The sequence below is a fragment of the Hetaerina americana genome, unplaced genomic scaffold, assembly GCF_022747635.1.
Source record: "Hetaerina americana unplaced genomic scaffold, ioHetAmer1.1.p SCAF_11, whole genome shotgun sequence".
Classification (NCBI taxonomy): Eukaryota; Metazoa; Arthropoda; class Insecta; order Odonata; family Calopterygidae; genus Hetaerina; species Hetaerina americana.
In genome coordinates this window covers 11,159,301-11,186,495 of record NW_027286181.1, presented here as the reverse complement: position 1 = coordinate 11,186,495, position 27,195 = coordinate 11,159,301, and the positions used below count along the sequence as shown (strand labels likewise).

Sequence of the window (27,195 nt, the reverse complement as noted above, 5' to 3'; positions counted from 1 at the left end):
GAGCGCTGCACCTGGATAATTCACGGTCCTACTTCGTAAATATGGTCCTGAATATCTCGCAACAAAATCAATGTTAAGTTTGTTTCTCATTCTATCTTTGATTCATATCTTTAGCCCTGTGTTATTTGACTGTTCCCTGCTTCTCAATGTGAAGTAACCCGATCTTAAAGAGCGTTTTTCAGTGTCAGAAAAACTGAACATGTTTCAACTTACAACGGTTGGCGCAATACTGGGGTAAAATCAATAAAATTTTTTCCACATTTACATAAGTTAAAACAACAAAATCATATTATATTAAACTTTTTCACAACAAATTATTTGAATGAAAATGTATCATCCTTCCGTATTGAATAAGCCTAATACACTCAGTGGATAAAGTTTTGAATTTCCATTGCTTTAATTACTATGACCAAATAACTCCAAATAATCCCGGGCAATTTTTTCGTAATAAGGCTATTATTATTCCTGAAAAATTAATCCGTGAACTTAAGGATGGAAACGAGCAAAACATAAAAAGAAACATAAAAAACCTACGACATTCCGAGTGCAATATAAATTATTTTACTTTGTTACACAAGAAGGAGAAATAAAGAGCTAAATCGACCCAAAATTTGGAAATATGAAATGAATTCACAACTTGGTCATTTTTCAGTTCCTATCTGCCTAAATAGAGTTAAGAAATGGTTTCAACAACTTCAGCTCTTAACGGAGTTTTTCCTAAATTAACAAGCACTTTGTAGCGTGAATACATGTCTGCGGGTTGATCCCCTGAGATAAAGTAGGTCGTTATAAAGATTAAGGTGGCAATTCTGTCTATAAAACATTGAAAAGTTAGCATTTCTTAGGAGACAAGCAATCGTGGGGCTCGTTTGTCTGACCACGAGAACCCCTTAATTACATTGAATCTTGGCTTTGAAAAGTAAAGTATAAATTGTCCGTTTCAAGAAGTCCTCTAACAAACTACAGGTATAACAGTCGACACAAAGGAATAAATGGGTAATTTGTTCCTCCAAAATTAAAAACAGGACATCATTCAATGGAAAGAGAATGAAAATTACCATGAGGATTTTATATTTATGACATTACTTGTTCATAATAAGATGCGAATGGAAAGTGTTGAAGTTGCTTCCCTCGTCTTAAATTGAATTAATAATTCATTTCTTCTTCATTCTGACTGTTCTGAACAGAGAGTTATTTTATTACATAATTTACTCTAACTCACTCTAATTCTAAGTATGAATGGTTTTTCCATGAATACGAATATTTCTTCCCTCGTCAAGTGCTACGCCAAATGTGCTAGTGTCAAATGGGTAATTAAACGTAAAATTGTTTTTATAAGAAAGAACTGGACCAACAATGTTGGAGAGAAGAAAGGATGCCAGTAAAAATGTAAAAATGAAAAATAATGTTCTATTATACAATTGACGATTTTAACTCATGTCATAGCAACGGTGTTTCTTTAGCCCTCACATACTGCTGCTTTTCCCATTTTTGCGATGGGAATTTTCCCATTTTTGCGATCGCCTTCAAAATTTACATGAAACAAAACCTTAGCACAAATAATGCAAGTAAAAAAATTTTGATCACAATATTAAATAGCTCTAGTCGTACGAAAGAAACGTCGTGCCTCGGAAAACGCTAGCTTTTTAATTACATCATTCACCTAACGGCGGAAGTCGTTAATTAAATGTACCTCTCATAACAAAATAATTCTTTAAAATTAAATAATTTTAAAAATAGTTAATGTAAATCTCACTTAAAAGTGCATTTCTAGTGAAACATAGACTGTGATTGGATTAAATAAATTTGCACTGACTGCTATGTTTTCCCAAAGTTAGGGTTAAGATATTATTTTTGCATCAATTGAGTTCTTATTGTCTCAAACCATGGACAAACTGCTCAAACAAAGTCTTCAAGCCAGGTTTCTTCACTCATATATACTAACAATGAGCCAGTAAAAAACGTTCCTTTACATATTTTCCTAAACCCTTTGGTAATTCTTCAGAGGAGTTCTTTATCCCACCACCCTCATTCTTTCATTTCCCTTAATGCTTTCTCTATCTCGTAATGAAATACTACTAGGAATGAGGTGACCTCATTGCGTCAAACATTTCACCCAGTCTCTTTTAAACATTCATACCCTCGCACTGCTCTCTCCACAACATTTCTTTTGCCCTATTAGTTCATCCACTAAGTTAATAATTTTTGTCTTATTATTTTTTCTCATTCTAATTCTGATTCTACCTTCACAGGTTCATCCACTTCCTTTTTTTCAGCTATTCTCTAATCATCTCTTTTGAAATTCATGGTTTTCTAATCGTTTTCCTGTTTACGGGCGCTTATTTTTTCATTTTCCAGTTTCTTAATCCAATTATTAAGATATTTCCACCTTTCTTCTGCTGTATTCATCCCTTGGACTCGTCCAGGATGTTTTCAACGGCTATTTACGTTTCAACCCGAGTATAAGTTTTGGCATTCTATTGTCTTATACTTCGTCTTTTTTCATCTTATTTAATTCCATATCATAAATTTTCAAAATATTATACGGCATTATGAATTTAAACTACCATTGTTTGGTAATGACGCTCCCGGGGAAGATCGCAGAGCACAGAGAATTATATTTTAGAGTAGAAGAACGCTTTTGACAAGGCTGTCCATACCCAATGTCTTCTGCATCTTTCTTATCCTCATATTTATCTTCAAGATAGCATGAATACCAGAGGGAATGGCTAAAGTATCCAAATAAGAAAGCTAAAAGCTGTGTCACGTGCATCTGGTTTATTTATGTACAGCATCTGGCACAAGATACGCCCGCTATTTATCTCGTGGCATCATGTCACATGATGCAGCGACAATAAAATAGCACGCTATGATCAGAAAGGGCTTATTTGTAATATTTGTCCATCATCTCTGCTGTTGTTAAGGAATGGATATTACAAGCGTAATATTTATATTTGTACTAACTTAAAATTGCATCATATCTGTAATATCACAGGATTCCAAAATGTATTTTTCTGAAAATAAGAATTATCGAAATAATAATGAACAAGAGAATGAGATGATGGGATAAAGAAAAGGAGTTACCAGATTTTTATTGCTTTGACCTACAACAACCAAGTTGAAATTCAGGTAATATGAGATAAATTCAATGCAAAAAACGTTTTTTGAAAAAATAACAACGCGATCTAGCCAAGCCTTGTGGGAATACAGAGTTAAAAAAGGAAGGAGTGCGATACCTGAAGTGCCAGTAACATCTTTGCTGAAGAATACCAACGTCACGTGACCTGGGTCTATTGTCCACGAGCTGGCAACTCCGAAAAATGCGCATTTAGGGTGGAATTAATTTATTAATTTATTTTACTTAAATGCACTCTAGGAAACCGAGAATAAGTAGTCATTACGAGTTGTAGCAATTGAAGGAATGAAATTTACTTCTTATGCTCGTTAACAGCGGCGTAGCGGTCGATGTAAAGAAAAATAATCGCTAATCGCAACGTAAATTTAAGTTTAGAGTGTTGCAGTATTCTTATAATTCAATTATTGTTTAGGCATTCTTTCTTAGGAAATATTGTATCTCTAACTATAAAAATAATGCTTTTCTCGAACATTCAGTTGATTGACTATTGTATTTTTGACATAAAGTCACTTTTGTTCGGATCAAATTTTTGAACTGCCACCAAACACATGACATTGGTCACGTGTTTGGCGGCAATAACAATGTCACGTGACTGCAGTTTTTGCTTTTTCTGTCCTTTCGTGAGCATTTAATGTGGAATCTTGCCTTTTCCAACTATATTTATGGAATTTGAAGATTTAGCCAATAATGTAATGAAACGCAATGCTACGGATGAACTTGCATCATTTTGTTTTGTTAAATATGCAATGCATTTTCCCCCATGTTGTCAACTCGTTAATTATCTGTGAACGCCCTCACTTGACTGTTAATTCACGCGTACATGTGTATGATTGCCGTGAGTCTCTCCTGCTGTAAGACGAACGTGCAAACCTCTACTTTGCGTTGTTACTGCTGATAATACTTTAATTTAAGCGTTCATAGTGCATAAAATAGATGTTTGTGACGGTGAAAACTATGTGTCTGAAAAAATATTTTGCAACGATCCAGGAACATCGATTTCAACCGGAACAAAATTAAGATTCACTCATATCGTGGGTTCAGCCACTCCGGTCTTTTCCTATTAATTTTTTTCGCCCTATTTATTATTTGCCTTGTTATCAACCAGAACTTCTCAAGTACGATTGTACTGCATAGATAATTGTCAAAAGGAGCTAGTTGCAATAAACTCCCCAGAAAATCTGGCTTAAATTTATATAAGGTGAGGTAGTGCTAAAGGTGTACTCTTGACCAGTAAACTAGGAGACGGGGAAATACTTGAATTCGGAGGATTAGGATTTTTTTTCATAATGAATACCAAGACGTATTTTGTTTGCCTTTGGTCTTTTGGTGAAATTCCAGTCAAATGAAACTGAGTCGTCCATGCACTTTCCAAAACTTGCATCTCTTTTTAAGTTCCTCCACCATTGTACTGCACGAAGGTTTTAGGATTCGTCCTCGTCTTACTTCCACATCAAGTTTCAAATCGATTAAACTTCGTTTCTGACTTCAATTACGTCCGGATCTAACGTCCGGCTATCAAGTAGCGTCAATGGACGATATCAGGACTAATTTAGTCTCCTAATTACTTCGTCTGAGACCTTAACGGAGCCGTTGGGGAAATCTATTTAAAAAAGCGCAGGGGCTTCCATTTTGCTCACCGCCTGCGTATTGGAGCGAACACTAATCCGCACTACCGCAGCAGCGTTGTCGGTAAAAATTATTCAACCCCGAAGAATCCAATCAAATTGAGCTCCTAACCTTTCACCGCCACCACACATCTTCATTATAGCTACCGCCCTTTCCCTTTCTCTCCCATCCGACCACAAAACCCAACGCCCCTCTCTCAACGGCGTCTTCGAGGGTAAAATTGCTCCGGAGTCTCGATGCTTATTCGCGACGTCACGTTAACTCGGGGAGCCGCCGCGTTGAAAGGCTAACTAATTACAGTGAATTACATTTTCGGACATAAAAGTTGGAAAGAATGGAATTAATCCCAACCGTGGGTAATGCAAGGTTTTTGGTCCAATTAGATATTCGCCATATAATTTCGTGAACATTGGGAGAATGGTGTGACACTCGCTGTTCCACCGTGCAAAGGGGACGAGGAACAGTAAGTAAGATAAAAACTCCTTGCAATGAACGTTATAAACACTTTGAAAAATAATAACTAGATAATAGGAGGAGATCAAAGAAACAACCTTTTCATTATATCTGCTCGAATACGATTTTTTCCTAGTATTTTCCAATCTAAATATTTGGTCTCATTTAAAAAAATATGAAAATTTATCAATTACAACAGGAGACGTATGTATCGTATACTTGCGTATACGGTCATGGAAGAACCTTCTTAGACAATCGAGATCGGTATGCCAGACATTCTAAGCTGTCGGGGTTGAAGTTTGTATCGAGATAATTAATGAAAAATACGTCTTCATGAAGGGCAGCTTCTCTCTTAAGAGCATATATAAATATTTTGTCAATACGAACTATTTCAAATCGCAAAGGACTTTAGGGCTTTTGAGTGATAATGATATTTTTATTACCTTAATGCGTAAATAAAACAACAAAATATTTTGAGCTTGAAGAGTAATTAGATCTATGTCATTTAAATTACGAAAGCCATAAGGCTAATCATGGTTTTTAATATTGGTTTTGCTCTAAGTATTTTGTCTCCAGTCGATTCATCTGTCGCTAAGTGACACAGCATCAGTACTTTAAATTGAACATTTCCAACTTAATGTCACTGCTTAAGACCACCACTTAACATTGAGGTTGGTTACGTGAGCGCGTGTCCTCCTTAATTAATAAAGTTTTTAATTAACCTGAGACTGTGACAAAGCGGAAAGGCGCAACTTCCTCGAGAGTTTTATTGAGAAACTGTAAAGCATTAATGGGGTGGAGCAAAATGGAGAGATTGGAGACCTCCGTTGGAGGAAGAAGAGTCCGTGAAAAAAAAAATTCAAGGAAAATACATAAACACGAAAAAGGCGAAAACACAACCTTTTGTAAGAGTTAACGTCCAATTTGGAGAATGTTTCATTTCATCTCCCGGATATAAAAAGGTTCCTCGTATAACATCCGCGAGTAAAAGGGCTGTCCCGAGGGAGTTACCCATCCCCACCCCTCGGCTGTGATTCCAAATCTCGTTTGAGGTCATGATCTTTTATACGCTCCCGAAAGGGATTATGTCCAAGTGAATGATATCGGAAAAATTTAATGGATATTGACATTGGACCAATGCTATAAACATAGTTATGTACATACACGTACTCTTCAGGAAAAAAGGTAGAGCAGCGGCAACACAGTGTACGTAAAGGGCTATGAATCCAAAGAACACACAAGTTTCGTAGATTATGTCGCCTTCGTCGAATAAAGGACCCTCACAAAGTGAAGCTGGGGGGAGACAGTCCCTAGTGTTTGTCTCTATGGTTTATTAGTGTACTCGTGTATATATATATATATATATATATATATATATATATATATATATATATATATATATATATGGGTCGCGGTAGTCCAGGGTAGATGCTGGACCGGAGGGCCCCCGGATTTGATTCCTGGCCAAGCCTCTCTGGGCGCCTGCAGCTCCACCAAAGCTATGTGATTTTTCGAGTACCAGATCTTCCTGGGAAACCATAACCGGCACAAGGAAAATAATTGGCCCCCCTACCCTGATGTGTGAATTTTACACAACATCGGGCTTAGTACTGGGTGAACTCTGCGTATTACTATCTACCGAACCGACCTTAGGGTTGATTACTGTATTTATGTGTATGTGTGTGTACGCGCGTACACACACACATACACATAAGTACAGTAATCAACCCTAAGGTCGGTTTGGTAGATAATAATACGTAGAGTTCACCCAGTATATATATATATATATATATATATATATATATATATATATATATATATATATATATATATAAATACTCACACCTTCAAACACGAAATCCTGCCATATGGCGAACATACATTCATTCACATGGAAATAGATTTAAGGAAAAGGGATAGGAACACATATGAAGGACGAACACAGGAGAGGTGGGGAAGACGGAATCAAGCAGAACACAAGTGTAAAAGTATTTCCTTTACCGGGACTTGAACACCGGATCTTTCCACTTGCCGGGCGGATGCTCTCTGTCTTCCTATCACTTTTCCTTAAATCTATTTCCATGTGAATGGATATATATATATATATATATATATATATATATATATATATAGTTATTTATTTATATATATATTTATGTATATAGTATATTTATTTACTTAGTTTTCCAAGAACTAGCACGTTTTCTGCTCTGGACGGAAGACTTGAAAAAAAACGCAAGCGGCCAGCGCAATGGAAGAAAAAGACCAAAGGGATGAAGGATGAGGAAGAGGGTATCTAAAACGAAGAGTAATACGATGTGACATAATGAACTTTTTAGTAGGTTGTGTACTCACTGCCACGAGAAGCTGCCGGTGATGCCCTCTCTGAGCCGGTCCTTGAGCGAGCGTTGCCTTGAAGGTCCACCAGAGTGAGCCGCCATCCTTCGTCCTAGTTTCGGGCCGACCGATTGGCCGGCGGAGAGTTGTCGGAACGAGACGGCAGAAATGCACGCTAGGGGCCCCTAGCGACGGGACACGAAACACATCACGGGGAGAGATTGCGGGCGGCTAAGCCTCCAGCGGCGGGCGCCGCTCCAGGGAGAGGCTCCAGAGGGATGAAGAATATGATGGCATCCTCTTCCAAAGGGCTGCGTCTTAACCTTGAAGCACTTGAGGAACCGCCAGTCCCGGTGACCAAAGTTAAGGGAGGTGAAGCAGCATCAATCAATCACACGTTGACCCCAACCCACCTTCGACCTGACTGAAGAGAAACGTTCACACATGAGAAACAGAGAGAGACGGGATTCGCGATATGAAAAGTGAAAACTTATCATTCGAGTGTTAAATCTATATGCGAACTTCGACAATTCGCGAGGTACAGCTAAGATAAAAAAATACATAAAATAAATAAAATGATAATAATTTCATTTATTCACCAATAATGCTTTGCTACCAAAACGGGCAGTAGCGGATTTATTTTACCTCAAACGGGGTTTTAAATCTGAGCAAAATTAATCTTCCGGCCTTTTTTCAACAAATAATGTTGAAAATCAATTTTAATCCTGAAAAAGTCGCAGTAATTATGGAGACTGCAACGCACACTATAGCAGATAGTTTTATGCTCGGGGATCAGTAATTATTAAAACGAGTATATTGGTATAATTCCTTTAAATGTTTATCAAAGCAAAAATATTCCCCAAGCACAACCCTCAGGATTCGCAAAATTCACCAGTAGTCCCTTAGCTGAAGAAAATTTGAATTTATTGATACATGAATTACTCGTTATAATCGCATGTTTTTCAATCAAAAACCTTATTAATAAAGTGAAAAATTCACGCTTTCAATACTACAGTATGGTTAATCGTAAAATTTATTACACATTATTACCTATATGATGTATAATATACTAATAATGGTGTTTGCTTGCGAGTTTTGGACTTTGAATCGGGGAGATCATAAACTGATTCCGTGTTATTAAGAAAAAAAATGGAAACTGCAAGAATGCAGAATGAATTTATTTTGCATGCATGTATATTCGTAATTTCTATTAATCATTGTTTATCTATCGTAAATATATGCTCTACCGAGTTCAGTTGCACTCCCTATAAAATTTCAAGCATGCACTAATATTGAATATGCTGTACACATGCTGTATATTACATTTTAATAAATGAAAACAACCAATGAATAAATATTTCCACGTTAAAAAAGAGTAGATAACGGAATAATAGGTTCACATCTAATTCTGTAGACACCAAAAAAAATTCCTTTGGGAAATAAATTCTCAATGTACTTTTTTTCACCTTTCCCTCAGTCTTCTTTAACCTTTTATCCCATTTATTCCCACAAAACACTTCATTAGTCATACGGTGCGACTATTTTATTTTCACTATTATTCGTTAGCAACATTGTATTTGTTCTAATCTTCTACTTTCTTTTGCTGCCGTTGTCCGTGTAGTAGCATCGTTGAAAAGTAAACTGTTTATCTAGTTTTTTTAGATTGATTGTTTCCTGATTTCTAGCAGAGCATTATTTTACGTCGGTACTTTCCTTCATCTAATATCAATTTAAATTTACTTACACTCGACCGCTCAAATGTTTACTTCTTCCTTCCTCCATTGCCATAGAAATTCCGCTTCTTAAATAGTAAATGTGTCCTTATTCGAGGTGCATGCTCTTTCACATATTTGTTTGATGTTTTTACCTTTTCTTCCGGTAAAAGATCATTTTCATATCTCTTTCATGTTATTTCCTTAATAGGCCAATATCGATATTAATTTTATGTTTTTTAAATGCTAAAAGTGCTGTACCTTAATGGCGTAATTCTATCTTCTCTGAGAGTTCACTTTGTGTCGGAAGAAAAAAATATATATCTATATAACTGACCACCTCCATTTACACTATCATTTATTATTTGATCCCATTCCTGAAGTACACATTATTAATTACCACGGATTATTAACCTCGCTAATGAAATCATTTATTTTTGTTTGCTTCTTATCCACGTTTGATATAACTTTCATATCCTTGACTACATTGTGTTATACATGAAATTTATTCAAAGAGTTTTCCACCAATCAGTAACAGATTTGTTTGCTCGTGAATTGATGATGAAACTAATAACTTAAAACCGAATTTTCAGGTAGCGTAATATTTTCATATCGTGCGCTTAAAAATATTTTGTATGATACACACCGGCATATAATTAAACTTTATGTGTATGTATGTATACATATATATATATATATATATATATATACATATACACACATAAATCCATATATATATATATATATATATATATATATATATATATATGTTTATATTTAGACTTGAATGTCATGTTTTGAAGTTTGATCGATATACGTTTACCTATAGCTCTGAGCATCGTAGGCTGTAAAAGAATAGCATGTAAATTATCAAATACATCGATAATGTTCTAGAGGGGACGAAAAGAAGAATTTGTGGATGAGCATTTGACTTTTGTTCTAGCATTTTCTCAAGTTTTCCCGTGATTTATGAAGTCAACAGATAATTCAATGCTTCAAAATTATAAATGAGAATCAACACGCAGCGAGTTGCAGCTCTTTCTACGTAGCCTAAATGGAGAGGACCGACCTGGTATGAACCGATGGAATGCCATGAGAGCATGAATCATTCCTTAAGGACAATGTACGCCGTCCCATTTATGTGTCTAAAAACTGCTGACATGTTAGAGCATGAAGTTAATCTGAAGTTAAAAAAGACACCAAAACTTCAAATCTCTGTAAATAAGGCAGATCAGCAGAAATTTGTCAAATTTTCTGGTTAAAAATTAATATTCTCATTTCTAATAGATTGTGGACCATTAAAAATAAAGTGTTATCTTTAGCGTCATAATAAGGAACGACTTGAATAATGGGATCCCGGCGAAAGGAATAAAAAACTCAACCATTTAGATTAGTGAACTTCAGCTGATACAAGGATAAAGAAGGTGTTAGTATTGCTAATTATCATGAGATAGTTTACCCTTAAGATGGTGGTCTAAAAATTTTTCAACCAAACAAATAAACGAGACATTTTTCTATCTCTTAAAAATAATATTCCACATGGTAGGTTTTGGATGTGCTCAACAACGACAATTTTTTTTGCCCCCATAATAAAACGTCACCTAATACCCAACATTAAAGTACAGGGCCTCTCTTCAATTCCGCATACTTGCTTCCTCCCTTCGTTCCGTCCAACAAGCCTCCATCCTATTCATTCCCCTTCCCCGCTTGCCTGACATTCTTCTTTGTATCACAGTCTTCAACATCCCATCGACAATCCAAATTCATAGCATTTTGCTTGGTGATGCATAAATATTCTGCCTTGTTTGAATTTCGTTCTTATAATTTCAACAAAAAATACTGAAGCTATGAACATTGTAAACATTCTTAGTTTACAGAGTTTTCATGTTGATATCTATGTACATATTAGAAATACATTAATATAATCAATATTTCTATGCTAAATTTGTTGTATTCTCCATGAAAGCTTGGGCAGATCTTAGGAATGATGCGGGAAACCCAAATTTTATTGTAAGAAAATACTACAAATTCAAGGTAAAATGCCGGGCACAAAGAACGAATGAAAAAAATTTTCTTTTCTAAATAAAACAATTGTTGATTGGAAAACCTTACCTGCAAAACTATTCGAGCCCTTTCTACACAGAGTGCATACTTTTAAGAAAATATGTACGGAATTTATGTAATAATTTGATTGATGTTTGGTGTAAAATTATATGCAACAGATTAATTTATCTTTTTTTTCTTGCTGATTGATTGATGCTAATGAGATGGGGATTTTCTTACTTTGTGAAAGAGATTTGTGTTTGGAAGTATCCTCTAAATGTACTTTTGTTTTACTGACTGATGTTATCTATTATCTTTTTCATTACTTGAGACTTATGTGCTACCTGACACTGTTTATCTGCACATGTAAATTTTAATAATAAAAGGCAAACGTTCGTTGTATCGTAGGACTATAATGTTGGTAATAAGTCATGCTTTTTAATATCTACATCTTCCAACTGTGTGGTAAGCTAGGGCTGCAAGGATGTATCCACACCTTTTAGTAAAAATGCCAGAAAATAATCCACGATTTATTTATGAATTGTGCCTATAATTTCCAATCATAAACTGATATAGTCTTATTTTATGTTATCTACCCAACGTGAAGCCGACGCGTTGATGAATCGGAATCACAACAGGCAAATCCTTCTCATCCGGAATGTTGCTGGATATTCACGAGTGAATGGACAGTTGAGCGAAGGGATTCCGCCAGGCGATCATCTCATCGTTCCGCCACCTGGTGGTCCCTCCGAATGACGTCACAAAATCCCCGTCCGCGGCATTAAAACGGCGCAATCAAGAGATTAAATCTCCTTGCGTGCGTTTCCAATCGCATGGGATGAATTTCGACCACGCCCCAATTGATTGGACGAAGGAGCACCGAGGTAATAGGGTGTGTAACGCAGGGGTATCCGACCGAGATGACCGCCAAGGGGTCGGGGGAACAGCGGTTTCCAACCCTTTTATGGTTGGGCTACCCCTAATTACGACATCCGATGCACACAGCGCTCTCACGACATTAGGCTAGAGGATTTTAAGCCCTTTTGATTTCAAGAGACGGCGTTATATGGTGGGAAACCGTGAAAATGAATATGAAATTTATTTTATCTTTTTCGTTTTGGATCGCATCTCTCTATCTTGCCGAAGCATATAGTCCCGTATAACTGCAATCCAAAAAAATTACCGTATGTTTGCTAATGAATACTGAACTATTTCTATAATAGTTTTAATTTTCAGCTATAATGAGTGTTATTATGAACAACTTACCGAAACTTTTAATGATTTTGAAAACTGTTATCCAAGTATCAAAACTTGTTATTAGTTTATTAAAAAAATTGAATTCTTTTCCTTGTGAAAATGATCACAAATTTGGGGGTATCTGTCACTCATTCATGACCAAACAAAGTTCCAAACGCTTTGATGAAGAAAAGCAGCTGTACTTCTGATAATATAATTTTTTCGGATTCAGTCACGTCTCTCGTGTGTAGTCAAATGTTTTTCCATTCGTGAAACCATTTATTTTAAGTAATCATTTGTATATTTCTTCACTTTGAGTTCAAAAAAATAACTTAATGTCAACAATAAAAATTTAACTCGCGCTTCAGTCGATAAACATTTAGGGACACCTTTCCAATCGATTACATTTTCTTTTGGTGCCAATCGCATTATTTTATAATAAACAGTAACTCAACAACTAACGTACGAGACTGTGCACCCTGAAATTTTTCACCTCAATTCTTTTTAAATGCATTTTTCGCCATAATACGTACTAGATCAGATACGTAACAACAATTCCGATGCCTTGCACTCCCTCGTTAAACTCTCGCCCGTAGCGTACAAAGCAGCACTTTGCTCATAGAATCAACATTCAACGTTCGTTCCTGCCTCCCAGTTGCACCCAAATGAAATCTTTGCCATAAACTCTGGAAATTATCTGTATTCCGGGAAATGTAACTTGAGTGACATGATTAGTTGGGTGAAAGAGCTTTTATAGGTTTTCAAAACCTGGCAACAAATTTATCAGAATCATCATTTTCAACGTGAACGAAGACAGATGAACCACACTGAAATTTTCTTATTATTAATGCACTCGCTGAATGTACACTTATTATTCTGCTTTATTATTATAATTTACATTTCATTGGATAAAATTTGATGTGACCAACCTTGTCAAACGTCGTATAAAACAATACAATTAGATAGCAGAAGTAAGTTATTGTTTGAAGAGCTTAGAAAGGAAGGAGGCCATAGGCCCTGGGCTCTTGAGTTGATTCAGGATGTCTTCTCTAGACAGTTTCATTTTTCAATTACTAATATTCCTGAGAAACAACAGGGGAAAGAACTGTCCTTTCTTCTTATTCGCGAATTTCGCACACCGTTGGGGTTAATAATTCGGCAATCTCTGCACTGATCTGTCAAATCAGCCTTTGAGTTGATTACTTGGGCTATTTTTAAAACAAATTGTGTATTGCTTGTCGAGAACATAGCAAATGATACAACAGAGGGAAATCATGTTAACCTTGTCATCCCATTGTTCAATTTTCCACCAAGCAGTCTGGATATAATTACTTAATAAAATAATAGCCCTCTTCTCCTTAATATATAAGGACACGAGAACTATTGTATTAGGTACTGCTCTATTTACGTTTTACGATTCGTAACAATTTCATCAAATTGTGCAATATGTTTCGATAATTATTAAAAATGGAAAAGGTTTAGTGTAATTTTTTCAAATAAAAGATTTGCATGTTCAAAGAATAAACTTTTCATGAACAAATTTTTGACGACCTAGTAATAACCAGGATGGGTACTACTAATACTTTCTTTGGCATATTTTTCCATCATAACAACCTTTTAATAACTCCCCCTAAACTATGAAAGGAAATGAAAATTACAAGTAAATCAAATGTTCACTAATTGTATCATAGGAGGACGTATGGTAAAGAAGCTTTTAAGACAAAGGGTCCTTGGATTAAATTTAATGGTAAGCTTTTGAGTTTTTGAATTTAAGCTCCGTAGATTATTCATTCGAATGTCAACACCAATTACGCAATCTAATCGAAAGTACGGTGAGTGGAAAAAACACGCAAAAAATGTCTCGACCCAACTACGTATAAAACGAAGGACGTTCAAAAGGAATTTGAACAACTTTGATGATCCCGACGTACCGTGCACTCGTTGAGTTATCGCCTCGCTGGTGTTATTCAAACGGGCTGGCCTTTCATGTCACCAAAATAAATCGGCGATACCCTGTAACATAAACATAGGCAAGAACCCATAATATTTTCATTCAAGACCTATTTTAGAAAGGAGGTTTCCATTATACTTTCATATCTCGATGACATCAGAGAGAGCTGGAAATAGCCGCCGGAGGCTTTCTCCAAAGCGTGATGAGAGCACAGAATTGATTTTACTGTCAACTCTCAGTGTGTCAGCTGTTGCGTGATGAATATCTCCGCGATCGATGCCTCTGAGTTGGCTTTGTTTCCTCGTCAGGAAGAGAAACTACTAAGGAGGCTACCGTCGTTCAACCAGCCCAATGACCGAACGACCGCCGGTCGCTTAAAATAGGTCGCCGCCGCCGGCTCACCACACTCCGGTGAACTAAATCCGTGCGTGCTCGAAGGATGCAACCTAATGTGCTTGAAAGCTACGTGAATTGCATAACCCGAAGGATTCTCAGGGTTTTTCCCCGCCACTTCCGGCCAGTTACGACTACAAGGGGACGACGTGTAATCTTAAAATTCTGGAAACGTTTCCCGCTGGTTGGAATGTTTACGGAATCCCGGAGAAGTATTCGCATGACCTCTATAACTTATTCTTGTTGGCATAGAAGGCAAACGTTTCGGCTCCCGGTGCACTGGCTAAATTTTCCAAAGTAGTACGATCTACGTGTGTTTAGAGGCATGATTTGCCCCTGAATTGTCTCAAGTTAGAACTTTGGAGTTGATTAAAAATCTTTACATTACAAAGCATGCAGGGCTTTTGCAAAAATTAAATCCACAGAAACTTTTATCGGTGCGAAATATTATCCTGAGAATATTTTAGGATAAGGAAAAATGAAGTTTTTTTTAATAAAAGGAATGAACTGCAACATATCCATAAGGGTATTCTTCCCTTGGATAAAACAAACTACAATGCACCCTCGAAATTAAGCAAAAATACGTCTTCTGGAAATGAGGTATTTTAACATTTTTAGATAAAGGCACACACCAAGTGGCCAACAAAGAGATGCTTTGAATATCAGACTTTAAATATATTATCCATCAGTGAAACAAAAACAATTTTAAATAAAGGAATATGGAATGAAAAGAGAGCATATAGAAAAGAGTGACGCTTAAGTAGGGCTTCCTAGTATAGATTTTTACTTTGTGTTCGCCAAAGCTGAAGAGGTCGCTGTAGTAATGAAATTTGGAGACGTCAGCGTTTGTTCCAACAAGACTATAGCAGAGCAGCACGGTCGCGGCTAACGAGATTAAAAGGATTTGCTCTTGCTAAGTGAGGAAAAACAAACATGGCTTATATCACTCCGACCAAGGAAATGAGTCTGGGAGGTCGACTGACCGCGAAAATCTTCGAGGAAACCTTCGATCCGGACGAATTTAGCTCTGTTACATTTTTTTTACAAGAAATGGTTATAACCGCGCTTGCTGGAGAACGGTATTCAAACTTCGTATTAAAACTCTTAATTCATATGTGTGTGTGTGTTTCTGTATAAATATATACATATACATATATATACATACATGTATATATATACATACATGTATATATATACACACAAATATATAATGGGAAGAGTTCACCCCAGCCGTACTCTTATAATTGGGCAAAGGATGGGTGGGGGATATTGGAGAAAATAGAAACAGTAAATCGATAAAAATTATAAAATTAAATAATTAACTGAAAATAAGACTAACAATAAATATTGTAAAAAACTGAAAATAATTGAAATATTTAAATACCGCAAACGGTTAGAACAATGAAATGGAGGACTGCAAATAAATCACGTACTATCTAGCTTGGATATACTATACAGCATTGATCTATGCTAGTCTCAAGCACTCAAACGCACGTAGTAAAATTAGAATAATACAAAAAATTAATTTTTTGAATACTAAAAAAAGTGAAAATTAATCACGCATTCTCTAGCTTGGATATACTATGCAGCAGTGATCCTTGCTAGTCGCATACACTCTCACTCTATCAGGGCTTACGAGAGGTTTCCCTCTGCGTCAGGGGCCCACCAATCACACGTATTGAAATAAAATTAAGAAATATAATAAACGAAAAATGATCACGCGCTCTCTAGCTCGGATGTACTATATAGCATTGATCCTTGCTAGTCACAGGCACTCACCTTCAATCAGGGCTTAGGAGAGGTTCCCTCTGCGCCAGTGGCCCGTCAGTCACACGTATAATAATAAAGGCAAAATAATCACGCACTCTCTAGCTTGGATGTACTAAGCAGCAGTGATCCTTGCTAGTCGCATACACTCCCACTCTATCAGGGCTTACGAGAGATTTAATTTTATAATTTTTATCGATTTACTGTTTCTATTTTCTCCAATATCCCCCACCCATCCTTTGCCCATTTATAAGAGTACGGCTGGGGTGAACTCTTCCCATTATATTTATACAGCCGTAGTTACCGTTCGCTTTGTATACACAAATATATATATATATATATATATATATATATATATATATATATATATATATATATATATATATATATATGCTTTCATAGACGTAACACGGAAGTGCCGAATAGTACAATACACAGTAACACATAATATGGAAACACAAAAAAAGAGAACACTCACACGTATTTTCTTGATATTTCGACGGAAACAATCCGTCTTCCTCTGAAGATATAGAAGTAATGCAAGCATTACCTCTATATCTTCAGAGGAAGACGGATTGTTTCCGTCGAAATATCAAGAAAATACGCGTGAGTGTTCTCTTTTTTTGTGTTTCTATATTATTTGTGTGTATATATATATATATATATATATATATATATATATATATATATATATATATATATACACAAATATATAGAAATAAGGAAAATGGACAGGAACATATATAAAGGACGAACATCCAGAGAGCATCCGCCCGGCAAGAGGAATGATCCGGAGTTCAAGTCCCGGTCTAGGAAATATTTTTACACTTGTGATTTGCTTGAATCCGCCTTCCCCACCTCTACTGTGTTCGTCCTTTTTATGGGTTCCTATCCCTTTTCCATGCATGTATTTCCATGTGAATGAGTATTTGTTCGCCATATGGCGGGATTTCGTGTTAGAATGTATATAAATATAAATAAATATACATATTTTTTTTTAAAGTTATATACCGGTTAAGGTAGGTTTTTGGATGGACACAACTACCAAACAAACATTTTATTACTCCTAACAAAACACAAAATCCATCATCCTACTCTATATCAGGTCCCTCTTCATCTCTGAGTACTTTCTTCCTCCCTTCATCCCGTCCAACATCCCTATCCTGTTCCTTCCCTTTCCTCTTTTGCCCAACATTCTACCCTCTATCACAGTCTTCAACATCCCACTGCCGGTCAACACCCCCTTCATCCACTTTTCCTGCCTCCATAGGATTGCTCCCAACAAACCCCTCTCTTCGCCCACCATACCAAGTACTTCCTCATTTGCTTTCTTCTCTGTCCATTTCACCTTCTCCATTCTTCTCCACACCCACATTTCAAAAGCCTCCAATCTACGTCTATCCTCCTGCTTCAAGGACCACGTTTCCGCGCCGTACATAGCTACGCTCCATATCAAAGTTTTTACGAGTCTTTTCTTAACATCCTTACTCAAAGTCCCTGTCATCAACTCCCTCCTCCTTGTGAAAGCCTCTTTGCCAAGCGCAATTCTTCTCCTTACGTCCCTACTACTTTGACCGTGTTGGTCCAAAACACTACCGAGATACGTAAACTGTTCTACCTGCTCTAGTTTTTGCCCTCCTATTTTAATGTTAAGCTTGGCCTTTTTCTTTCTAGAAAATCGCATAACCTTTGTTTTATTAATATTGATTCTCATCCCATACCTGTCGCACTAAACTTCCAATTCACTCAGCAATGCTTGCAGCCCCTTGGCTGACTGACAAACTAAAGCTTGGTCATCAGCAAACCTAACTGATTTTACGAATCCCCCGCCCACTTTCATTCCTACCTCGAGTTCTTCCCATGCCTCTTTGATCATTTCCTCTGCATACAGGTTGAACAGCAACGGTGATAATGGGCAACCCTGCCTTACACCCCTTCCTAACACTGCCCATCCTGACTCCCCGTTTCCCACCCGCACCTGAGCAGTCTGAGACATGTACAGGTTGCGGATTAGCCTCCTTTCCCTCCAATCTATTCCTATTTTCTGCAATATACTCATTAGTTTTTCCCAATTCACTCTATTAAACGCTTTTTCGAAATCTACGAAACAGGCAAATACCTCCTGGTTGTGTTCTATATTCCTCTCGATTAATAATCTCATTACTGCAATGGCATCACGCGTACCTCTCCCCTTCCTAAACCCAAACTGATCATCCCCTAAGTAATCATTTGCCCTACTCTCTATCCTTTTGTTTATGATCCTGAGAACAACTTTAGCTGCGTGGGATATCAAACTAATTGTCCTATAGTCCTCACATGACGTGGCCTTTACCTTTTTCGGAATAAGAACTAAAACTGATCTCACAAAGTCTTCCGGTCAGATTCCTACCTCATAAATACTACGGATCAGCCCATATAGCCTCTTCCTCCCACATTTTCCTAAGCCTTTTAAAAGTTCCACGGGAATGTTATCTACCCCCACGGCCTTATTTAGTTTCATCTCCCTTAATGCCCTTTCTATCTCATTGTCCAGTATACCTGGACCTAAGCTGTCTTCCTCTACGTCATTTTCTTTTTCAATGTCTAACTTTGTTGGTCTGATTTCTTTACTATACAGTTCTTCTATACACTCCTTCCATCTCTCTTGGATCTTTCCTGCGTCAACTATTACCTTACCCGCCTTATCTCTAACTGTTAGCATAGCTCTTCCTTTCTTACTTCCCGATAACGATTTAACTTTGCTGTAAAGCGCACCGAATTCACCCTTCCTCTGCAGACTTTCCATTTCCTCGCACTGCGTCTTCCACCATGCTTCTTTTGCTTTATTTGTTGCCCGCCTCAATTTATTGTTCAATTCTTTGTACTTCGTTTTGCCTAATTCTGTATTTATATTCTTCCATTTTCGCCGCTCATCCATCTTTGTAATCATCTCATCCGTGATCCATGGTTTCCTAGTCCTTTTAGCGTTAACGGTTCCAATAGTGTCTTTTGCGGCTTTAGACAACCCTTCCTTGATCATTTCCCATTTTTCTCCGATAGTACTAAGCCCTTTACCATCCTCCATGATTTTCTCTACCGCCTGTTTGTATTCCTTCCTTTTCAACCCATTTAATGCTTCTACATTCCATTTTCTAACTCGCCGCCCCTGCCTTATCTTTTTGAAACGTACGCTACATTTCATAACAACTAAATTGTGGTCTGAGTCCGCATCCGCTCCCGGGAAGCTGTGCGAATTTATCACACTGTTCCCAAACCTGTGTCTAACCAGGATATAATCTAGCTGATACCTTTCTGAGTCACCTGGCATTTTCCATGTATACCTGCGTCTTTTGTGGTGTCTAAACCAAGTGTTGGTGATGACTAACCCCTGTCTCCTGCAGAACTCAACTGCTTTCTCCCCGCGGTCATTCCTCGTGCCTAAACCGTAGTCCCCCACCTCATCACAATCTCTTCCTTCGCCTGCCGTCGCATTCATATCCCCCATCACTATCAAATGTTTCCCTGCAGGAACACACGCGATCATGTCCTCTAACTGATCGTATGTCCTAACGACCTCTTCTTCCTTATGGTTGCTCGGTGGCATGTATACCTGAATAATAACTAAGTTCGTCGGTTCTGCTTTTATCTCCACTAGTTGTATTCTATCCGTTACCTGCTCTATGTTGACTATGCTTCTTCCTACCTCTTCATTTAATACTATGGCAACCCCTCGTTGGCTCTCGTCCCCACCGCTGTATATTATTCTATACTTATCACTCCAGTAATCCCCGCTATCTTTCCATCTCACCTCGCATAGACCTAAAATATCTATATTTCCCCTTTCCATCTCTCGCTTAACATTCTCCAATTTCCCTGTCCTCATCATTGTCCTAACATTCCACGTTCCTATTCTAACTAATTTGGTCTTCTTCTCCTGCGTCTTCTGTCCTGCTGCTGCTGGTTTTCCCTTGCAAGGGTTTCGTGGGATGACGACCGCGGAAGCCTTGCCTCCCCTGCTGCCGGGCACGACACACGGCCGATTGGGCCGAGCCCCGTGGTTGCCAGGACTCAAAATATCTCTATTGTCCATCATATTTTTCTTGGGAATGATAATTGAGGTGGTTTCCCGTTGCCTTCCTCAATAGTGTTTTTAACGTGACACGATCACTTACTGGCCGCCCCACTGGGGTCAGACGCCATTGCAGCCGCCTCACTGAGGAACAGACGCTGCGTGGACTACCTTTCGTCTGGCTCCTAACCTTCGACCTATCTGGCATGGGTGACCCTACCAGGAGCAATAATTATTACTCCCGCCAGTACAGCTCTAGGGGTCATCGGAACGCACAAGCCCTTCCACCACGTCAAGGTTGTAGTCCGGGGAGGGAATATATATATATATATATATATATATATATATATATATATATATATATATATATATATATATATATATATGCCATATGTCGGGTTTTCGTTTGTGTGTGCATATATATATATATATATATATATATATATATATATATATATATATATATATATATATACACATACATACACGAAAACCCGACTTATGGCGAACAAATTTACTTCACATGGATATGGTTATAAGGAAAAGGAAGGGGTAGGAACACATATAAAAGATAAATATAGGAGATGTGAGGAAGGCGAGCGATATGGCGTTAAACAACAAAAATAAAGAAAAACACATACAAGAATACACAATATTCCGCTATATTCAGCGGTGAGACCACCTTCCTCTATGGACAGAAGGAACTACTATATGTACACAATATATAATCCCTTTGAAAAAACATTTTATGTGCTTTGGAGATTTTAAACATTTTAAAAATTATTATGGATTGTGAAATATTCATAACCATTCAGTGCTTTCGTAATGATCCAGTTCAGTGACTAACACCTCGGAAAATTGTCCAATAAAACATTAAATGAACATTTATATTTTGACGAAATAATGCGACTTAAAATACCGCTCAGAATTTTCTTCTCGTATCCCCATATTCACGAACTATATGAGGTTTTCAAAATGTTGATTCCAAGTTGTGAGGACATGAAAAACTGGAAATCTCATTTATTGAGATATCCCTTTGAGACATTTTATTTTGACTGGTAAATTACTCCCATCTCACATAAGCCTCAATTATAAAGAAGAGTTAAATATGAAACATTCAAACGGGCCTAATGCCTATCAGTTTGAATTATAGTAAAAAATAAATATAAAAAGAAAGAAATATAATAAAACAAAAATTATAAAGTAGGTATGATAAAGTTAATTGGCTTTAAGATTCCACGCTGTCATTCTTAATTGAATGAAAGAACTAATATCATATTATTCCACGACACAATGTCTACGCTCAAAATAGGACAAATTCTCGAACTTCATATTGTCCTGTCCCTAGTTCTGTCACCTGAGTTTCCTAACCACGTCTCTTTGGAGCTAATGCTGACTTCTACGTTAATTAATATGCATGGCAGAGGCTATTGAAACGAGCTTGCATGAACGCGGATTATGCGAAGGACAAAACCTTCCCATATCCGAGGTCCTCCATTTCTTACGTCACGAGCTGGAAAAAAATACTTCACAGTATCATAGGCCATATATTTATTAAATTTACCTGTTATCTACTATTTAGGGTAAAACCCCATTAGCTAAGCTATTGTGGAACATTCTAAATATTTTTTTTAATTCAAAAGCAAAATCCTGACCTTTCATATAACCTGAGACCCATGGTCTCACAAACTCCTTCAAATTCGTAATATGCCCTCCGGTTTTATGCTTCCGTCATGTCTCCGTGGCGTAATTTGCGAGAAGAGTGATATTGCCAGCAGGAAAGGGTCATTTATTCAACACCAAATTTCATTTTTCTACGCTATTAAACCCTTAAGAAACGTCACGCATAGAGCGGCAACCTTTTTTCCTCAAGCCTTCGAGAGTAATTAGTTTTCTTGATATTCTCTTCGATTATCCAAGAGAGAAGAGCATGAGCCATATATAAGGAGAGATCATGTTTTGTGCAACCGAGTGAATTTTAATTAATAATTGGCAAAAATATTTCATTCAATGAGAAATATAAAGGATTAAAAGTCATTGCTTTCTGATCAAATACTTGCTCGCATATAGCCAATCACTTTGGAACAGTATTCAAACAACAGTGGTGAAATCGAAATAACGTGCTGGAATTCAGTTAATAATATAATTATAACTTAAAAATCTGCTTTCGTGCGCAAAAAAAAACAACCTCCCGATCTGAATCCAAAGCCTAAAAAAAATACCTTAAATATCCTACAACTTTACTCTGAATGTATCCAGAGCGATTTGCATTTGAAAGGATTTATTTGCGTGTAAATATTTACGGCTTTGTATTTTTGAACCGTTATGCTTTAGAGCCATTTCTGGTTGCGTATCAAGCATTCCTCGGATCACGTCATGAGGCAAATGGACCAAGAAAACAAAATTGATCAAATACGTCAGTTCCGTCGCATACTCTAGTTTATTTCCTTTTGAAATGGTAAATGTCAAATCAAAATAAAACACATGATGACAAAGAAAAGTTCAGGGATCTTCCGGAATATATTAAAATTTAATACAGAATTTAAAATACTCCCACAGACTGAAGTAAAAAAATAAAATTCCTACAAGCAACGCTGTTATATATTTGAATACAATGCTTACGTTAATGTATGCCAAAGACAATCATAGTTCACAATATGAAGCAAAGCACACCTGAATGAAGCTACGAAATTATAAATGCATAGATAAAACTGATACGAAAATTCAATTTGTTACAGATAATACAAGTAAAATAGAACACGTGTTGAGCCTTCCTGGAAAGGACATGGGATAATGGAATTATGATTGAGAAAATAAGCGCAATATCTAACATATTTTTATTACATTAAAGGAATGCGTGTAATAATTTTAGTATGTTTTTAGTAATTTTTAGAATCGTCTGATAAAACACAAAATTGAATGAAAAAAGTGAATCAAGTGAAGACGAACCTTTCAAGCTTCTAGATAATATCAAAATCAACGGATATTTTCATCAACAAACCAAAACGATTTTTCCATATCCTCCGTTTACATTTTATTTGCAGATGATTGCTCCAAGGCAATCTAAGCTCGCCGAAAACTATTGCTAAATAAACACGGATTCAAGATGGTACAAAAATAAACTTTTTCGATCGAGTAAATACTTTAAAGAAACCAACTAAAATTACCCGCCTGCTGAATCACGCTCAAAAAATCAAACAAAATGCTTAAAGGTTAAATAAACATCGAATAGCTTCCCAATTCGTATTCTTGTCCGTAATTTTTCCTTCAGTGACCTTCAATTTCGCACGTGACATCCTTGTGACGCACACTATAGAAATTCATTTTACATTTTGAAAAAGACTTTTTTAAGATTCGTTATCTAAATTTTAAGTCGAATCATCAAAAAATGATGACAAAATAATAATCGCAAAAATCTTGTGAACACATTTCCGTTGACCAATGTAAAGGGATTTAACGGCTCATCGTTTTGAGAAAATGCTATTGAAACTGGCAGTTGTGGAGTCACTAAATCTGTGTTAGTGTCAACACTGGCTATGACCTTTTGTAAATTCTCTCCCCAACTTCAATTCTTTCGCACACGAAAGTTCCAGTTCATGTAGTATTTTTTCCTTTCTCAATGTGCTACAAGGCAATCATACCTTAGGCAATACGTGGTCTGCTCAATAAATACAAATACTGTTGCAATCTGGTGGCCATGACCCGGACTATAGCCCCACCCTCTAGCGAAGCTAGTTGCCTCAGACCCAATGAGCCGTCCGTGCTTGGCGGGTCGTCGAGCTAGCTGTGCGTATGGTGCCATTTATATTAATTTCTGTTTTCCTTGTTTTTACTGTTCGCCGAAAATGGAAATTGACGAAATCACGGAGAAACGAGTCAACATCAAGTTTTTTGGTGAATTGCAGTAAACGTTGTCAAGAAATTACTGAAATGTTTACAGCTGTTTGCGGTGATAATGCTCTGAAGAAAACACCAGTTTTTAAGTCGATTAAGCGTTTTAAAGATGGGCGACAAGACGCCACGGACGATGCAAGGCTGGGACGACCTTCAACCACCAGTGTTGACGACAACATTGATCGTGTGCGGTAACCTTGTCCTTACCGATCGTCGAAAAACCGTCCGAATGATAACTGATGAAATGAATTTAGGAAAATCAACAGTGCCCAGTATTTAACCAAACATGATGGATGGTCCTTCACCATGAAAATGCACCTGCACCTTCAACATTGATTATTCACCAGTTTCTGGCTAAAAATTCAATCACCATCCTTGATCATTGTCCTTATTCGCTAGATCTCGCCCCCAACAACTTTTACCTATTCCCAAAATGCAAACATTTGATGAGGGGACATCACTGGGAAGATGTGGACACAATGAAGCAAGAAACGACGAGAAAAGTTAAAAGCCTATCTGCCGAAGACTTCCAAGGGTGCTTAAAACGGTGAACAAGAAGATAAAATAAGTGCGTAGCAACGAATGGAGAGTACTTTGAAGACAGGGACAAAATCAATGTAAACTAAATTTTGTAAAATAGTTTTTTTATGGCCTCAGTTCGCGCATTTTTTGTACAGGGTAGTATATGAGATTAGTCCTATCCTCAGCTATTAAAGCCAATCTTCGATTTATTAATCTAGGCTTGAAATGAGAAGTACTCGATGAAGCGATGGGTGGTCAAAAAATGGTTGAGTTTTCATAATATGTTTTCGATTGTCCAAAAAAAACATTTATGTAAATTTATTTTTTATTTTATAAATTTTTTTCTATTTTTTAAATTTAACATAAATTCCAAAAAAATTCATCCTCAATCGCGCATTACAGCCCGTGCAGTGTAGGGATCAAGCATCAAACAATTGGTAAACATCCTGTCTACATCATATCGAATATTAACAAATATATAGAATTTCTCCGAAGGTTTCATATTGCCGTTTTTCTCCGTAACCACCATCATCATCTTGGTTTTAAGAGTAATTTGGAGCCTTAGTTATGGATTTTAAAATTATGATGAAATGAAATTAACATCATTTCGCCGAGAAACAAGTAATTTAGCATTTGACGGAGTGAGGCACTCAAACAGCTACCAAAGGTTAGCTCTGCCCATTAACTAATTTTCCGGTGCTGAGATACAAATTATAAAAATACAGCGCAAATACATTTGCCTTAAAACCGTAACGACGTAGCAATTAATTTCATTCAACCAAAGTATTTAATGCATGGAGGAAAGGTTTTTAACTTTGTGTTCGGATTTTGCCTACGATGGGCAAAACTCGAAAGTTTCCCCGGTCCTTCGATTCGACTTCCCTGATGATACTCACATCCTGAGTAGTTTTAGCAGCAACAACGTTATCATAGGTTAAAAGTCCGAGGATCGGCATATAACAGCACTTCAGACTATCCTTTGTCCTGCCAATCTCTCCATTCCTCCGAGTTCTCTGCAGCAAAATTTTCCAATGCTTTCTTCCCCAGTTAAAAATCCTTGGCCATCCGAAGTAATTCCTCCCGTTTATGTAGCCATCCTAATGGTCTTTAGCAAGATGACGTGCCAACTATCAAATCATTTCCCCTCTTCTTCTTGTAAGTGTTCAACATAAGCTTCTCTCTGCACTCATTCTTCAAGTACTTCCGTAAATATCACTCTCTCTCCCTTTCTCATTCATATTATTTTCATCATTGTACGGAACTGCGCATCTTCAGTAACTAAGATATGCTAAGCGTACTACAATCAGTCACCGATTTATTCGAAATTATCGCTACGCTGGAAACGCTTTGGAGATGGGGATAATTAGGTGCAAATTACAGAAAAATAAAATTAAAATCTAGGTCGTAGAAGTCCAAAGATGGGTATACGAGACAATCGTCAATACGCGACCCTCGAGAATTACATAGTCATAACTACTGACTGACTCTAATAACTGACTAACTAACCTTACCGAATGACTAACTGATACTAGAAGGTACCTTCCGACTTTTACGCATGTGCAAACGTCTTGTTTTGAGCTTTCGTCGAAGCCGAAGTGTTGATTGAAAAGTTGTGTTGATTCCGTTGCAGCAATTGGCAATCTCTACAAACTTAGCTGCTCAGCTGTGATTAACAGTCGGAGTTAATATGTAAGTATGACCCTACTTATATTTATTTTCAGGATATTGAAATATTTCAACATTCAGGGAGGTTGAAGCTGTATTAGGAACTAAAAAGGGAAAATACATGCCAACTAGTGAAGATAAATCAGGAAAATAATTAACCAGGTATGATGCAACAGAGAGATGGAAGAAATATATATATAAGAAACGCTAAAGGTTTGAGACCAGCAATCTTACACATAGAAAGAAAATATAAGGTTGGCCTAATAATAATATAATAAAGACCCGATGATAGCTTAGGTATACGCATTCTAAATGGCGAGACAGCAGGACATCACAGGGATTGGAATCAACTGAGTCCCAGAGAGTAGACAAAATTCCAGCGGGATTACTTTTAGATGTCGTTTAAGGAAAC

At 37.0% G+C, this 27,195-nt stretch overlaps 1 protein-coding gene across 1 annotated transcript in view; it reads right to left on the bottom strand.

Annotated features, from left to right (window-relative positions):
* Positions 1-27,195, bottom strand: part of mtd (TLD domain-containing protein mustard) — a 902,673-nt gene that overhangs the window by 806,581 nt on the left and 68,897 nt on the right. Inside the window, exon 2 of the mRNA XM_071599404.1 lies at positions 7,571-7,976. Within this exon, the coding sequence (XP_071455505.1) occupies positions 7,571-7,656 (86 nt within the window). The 5' untranslated portion in view covers positions 7,657-7,976. The remainder of the gene's footprint in view (positions 1-7,570; positions 7,977-27,195) is intronic.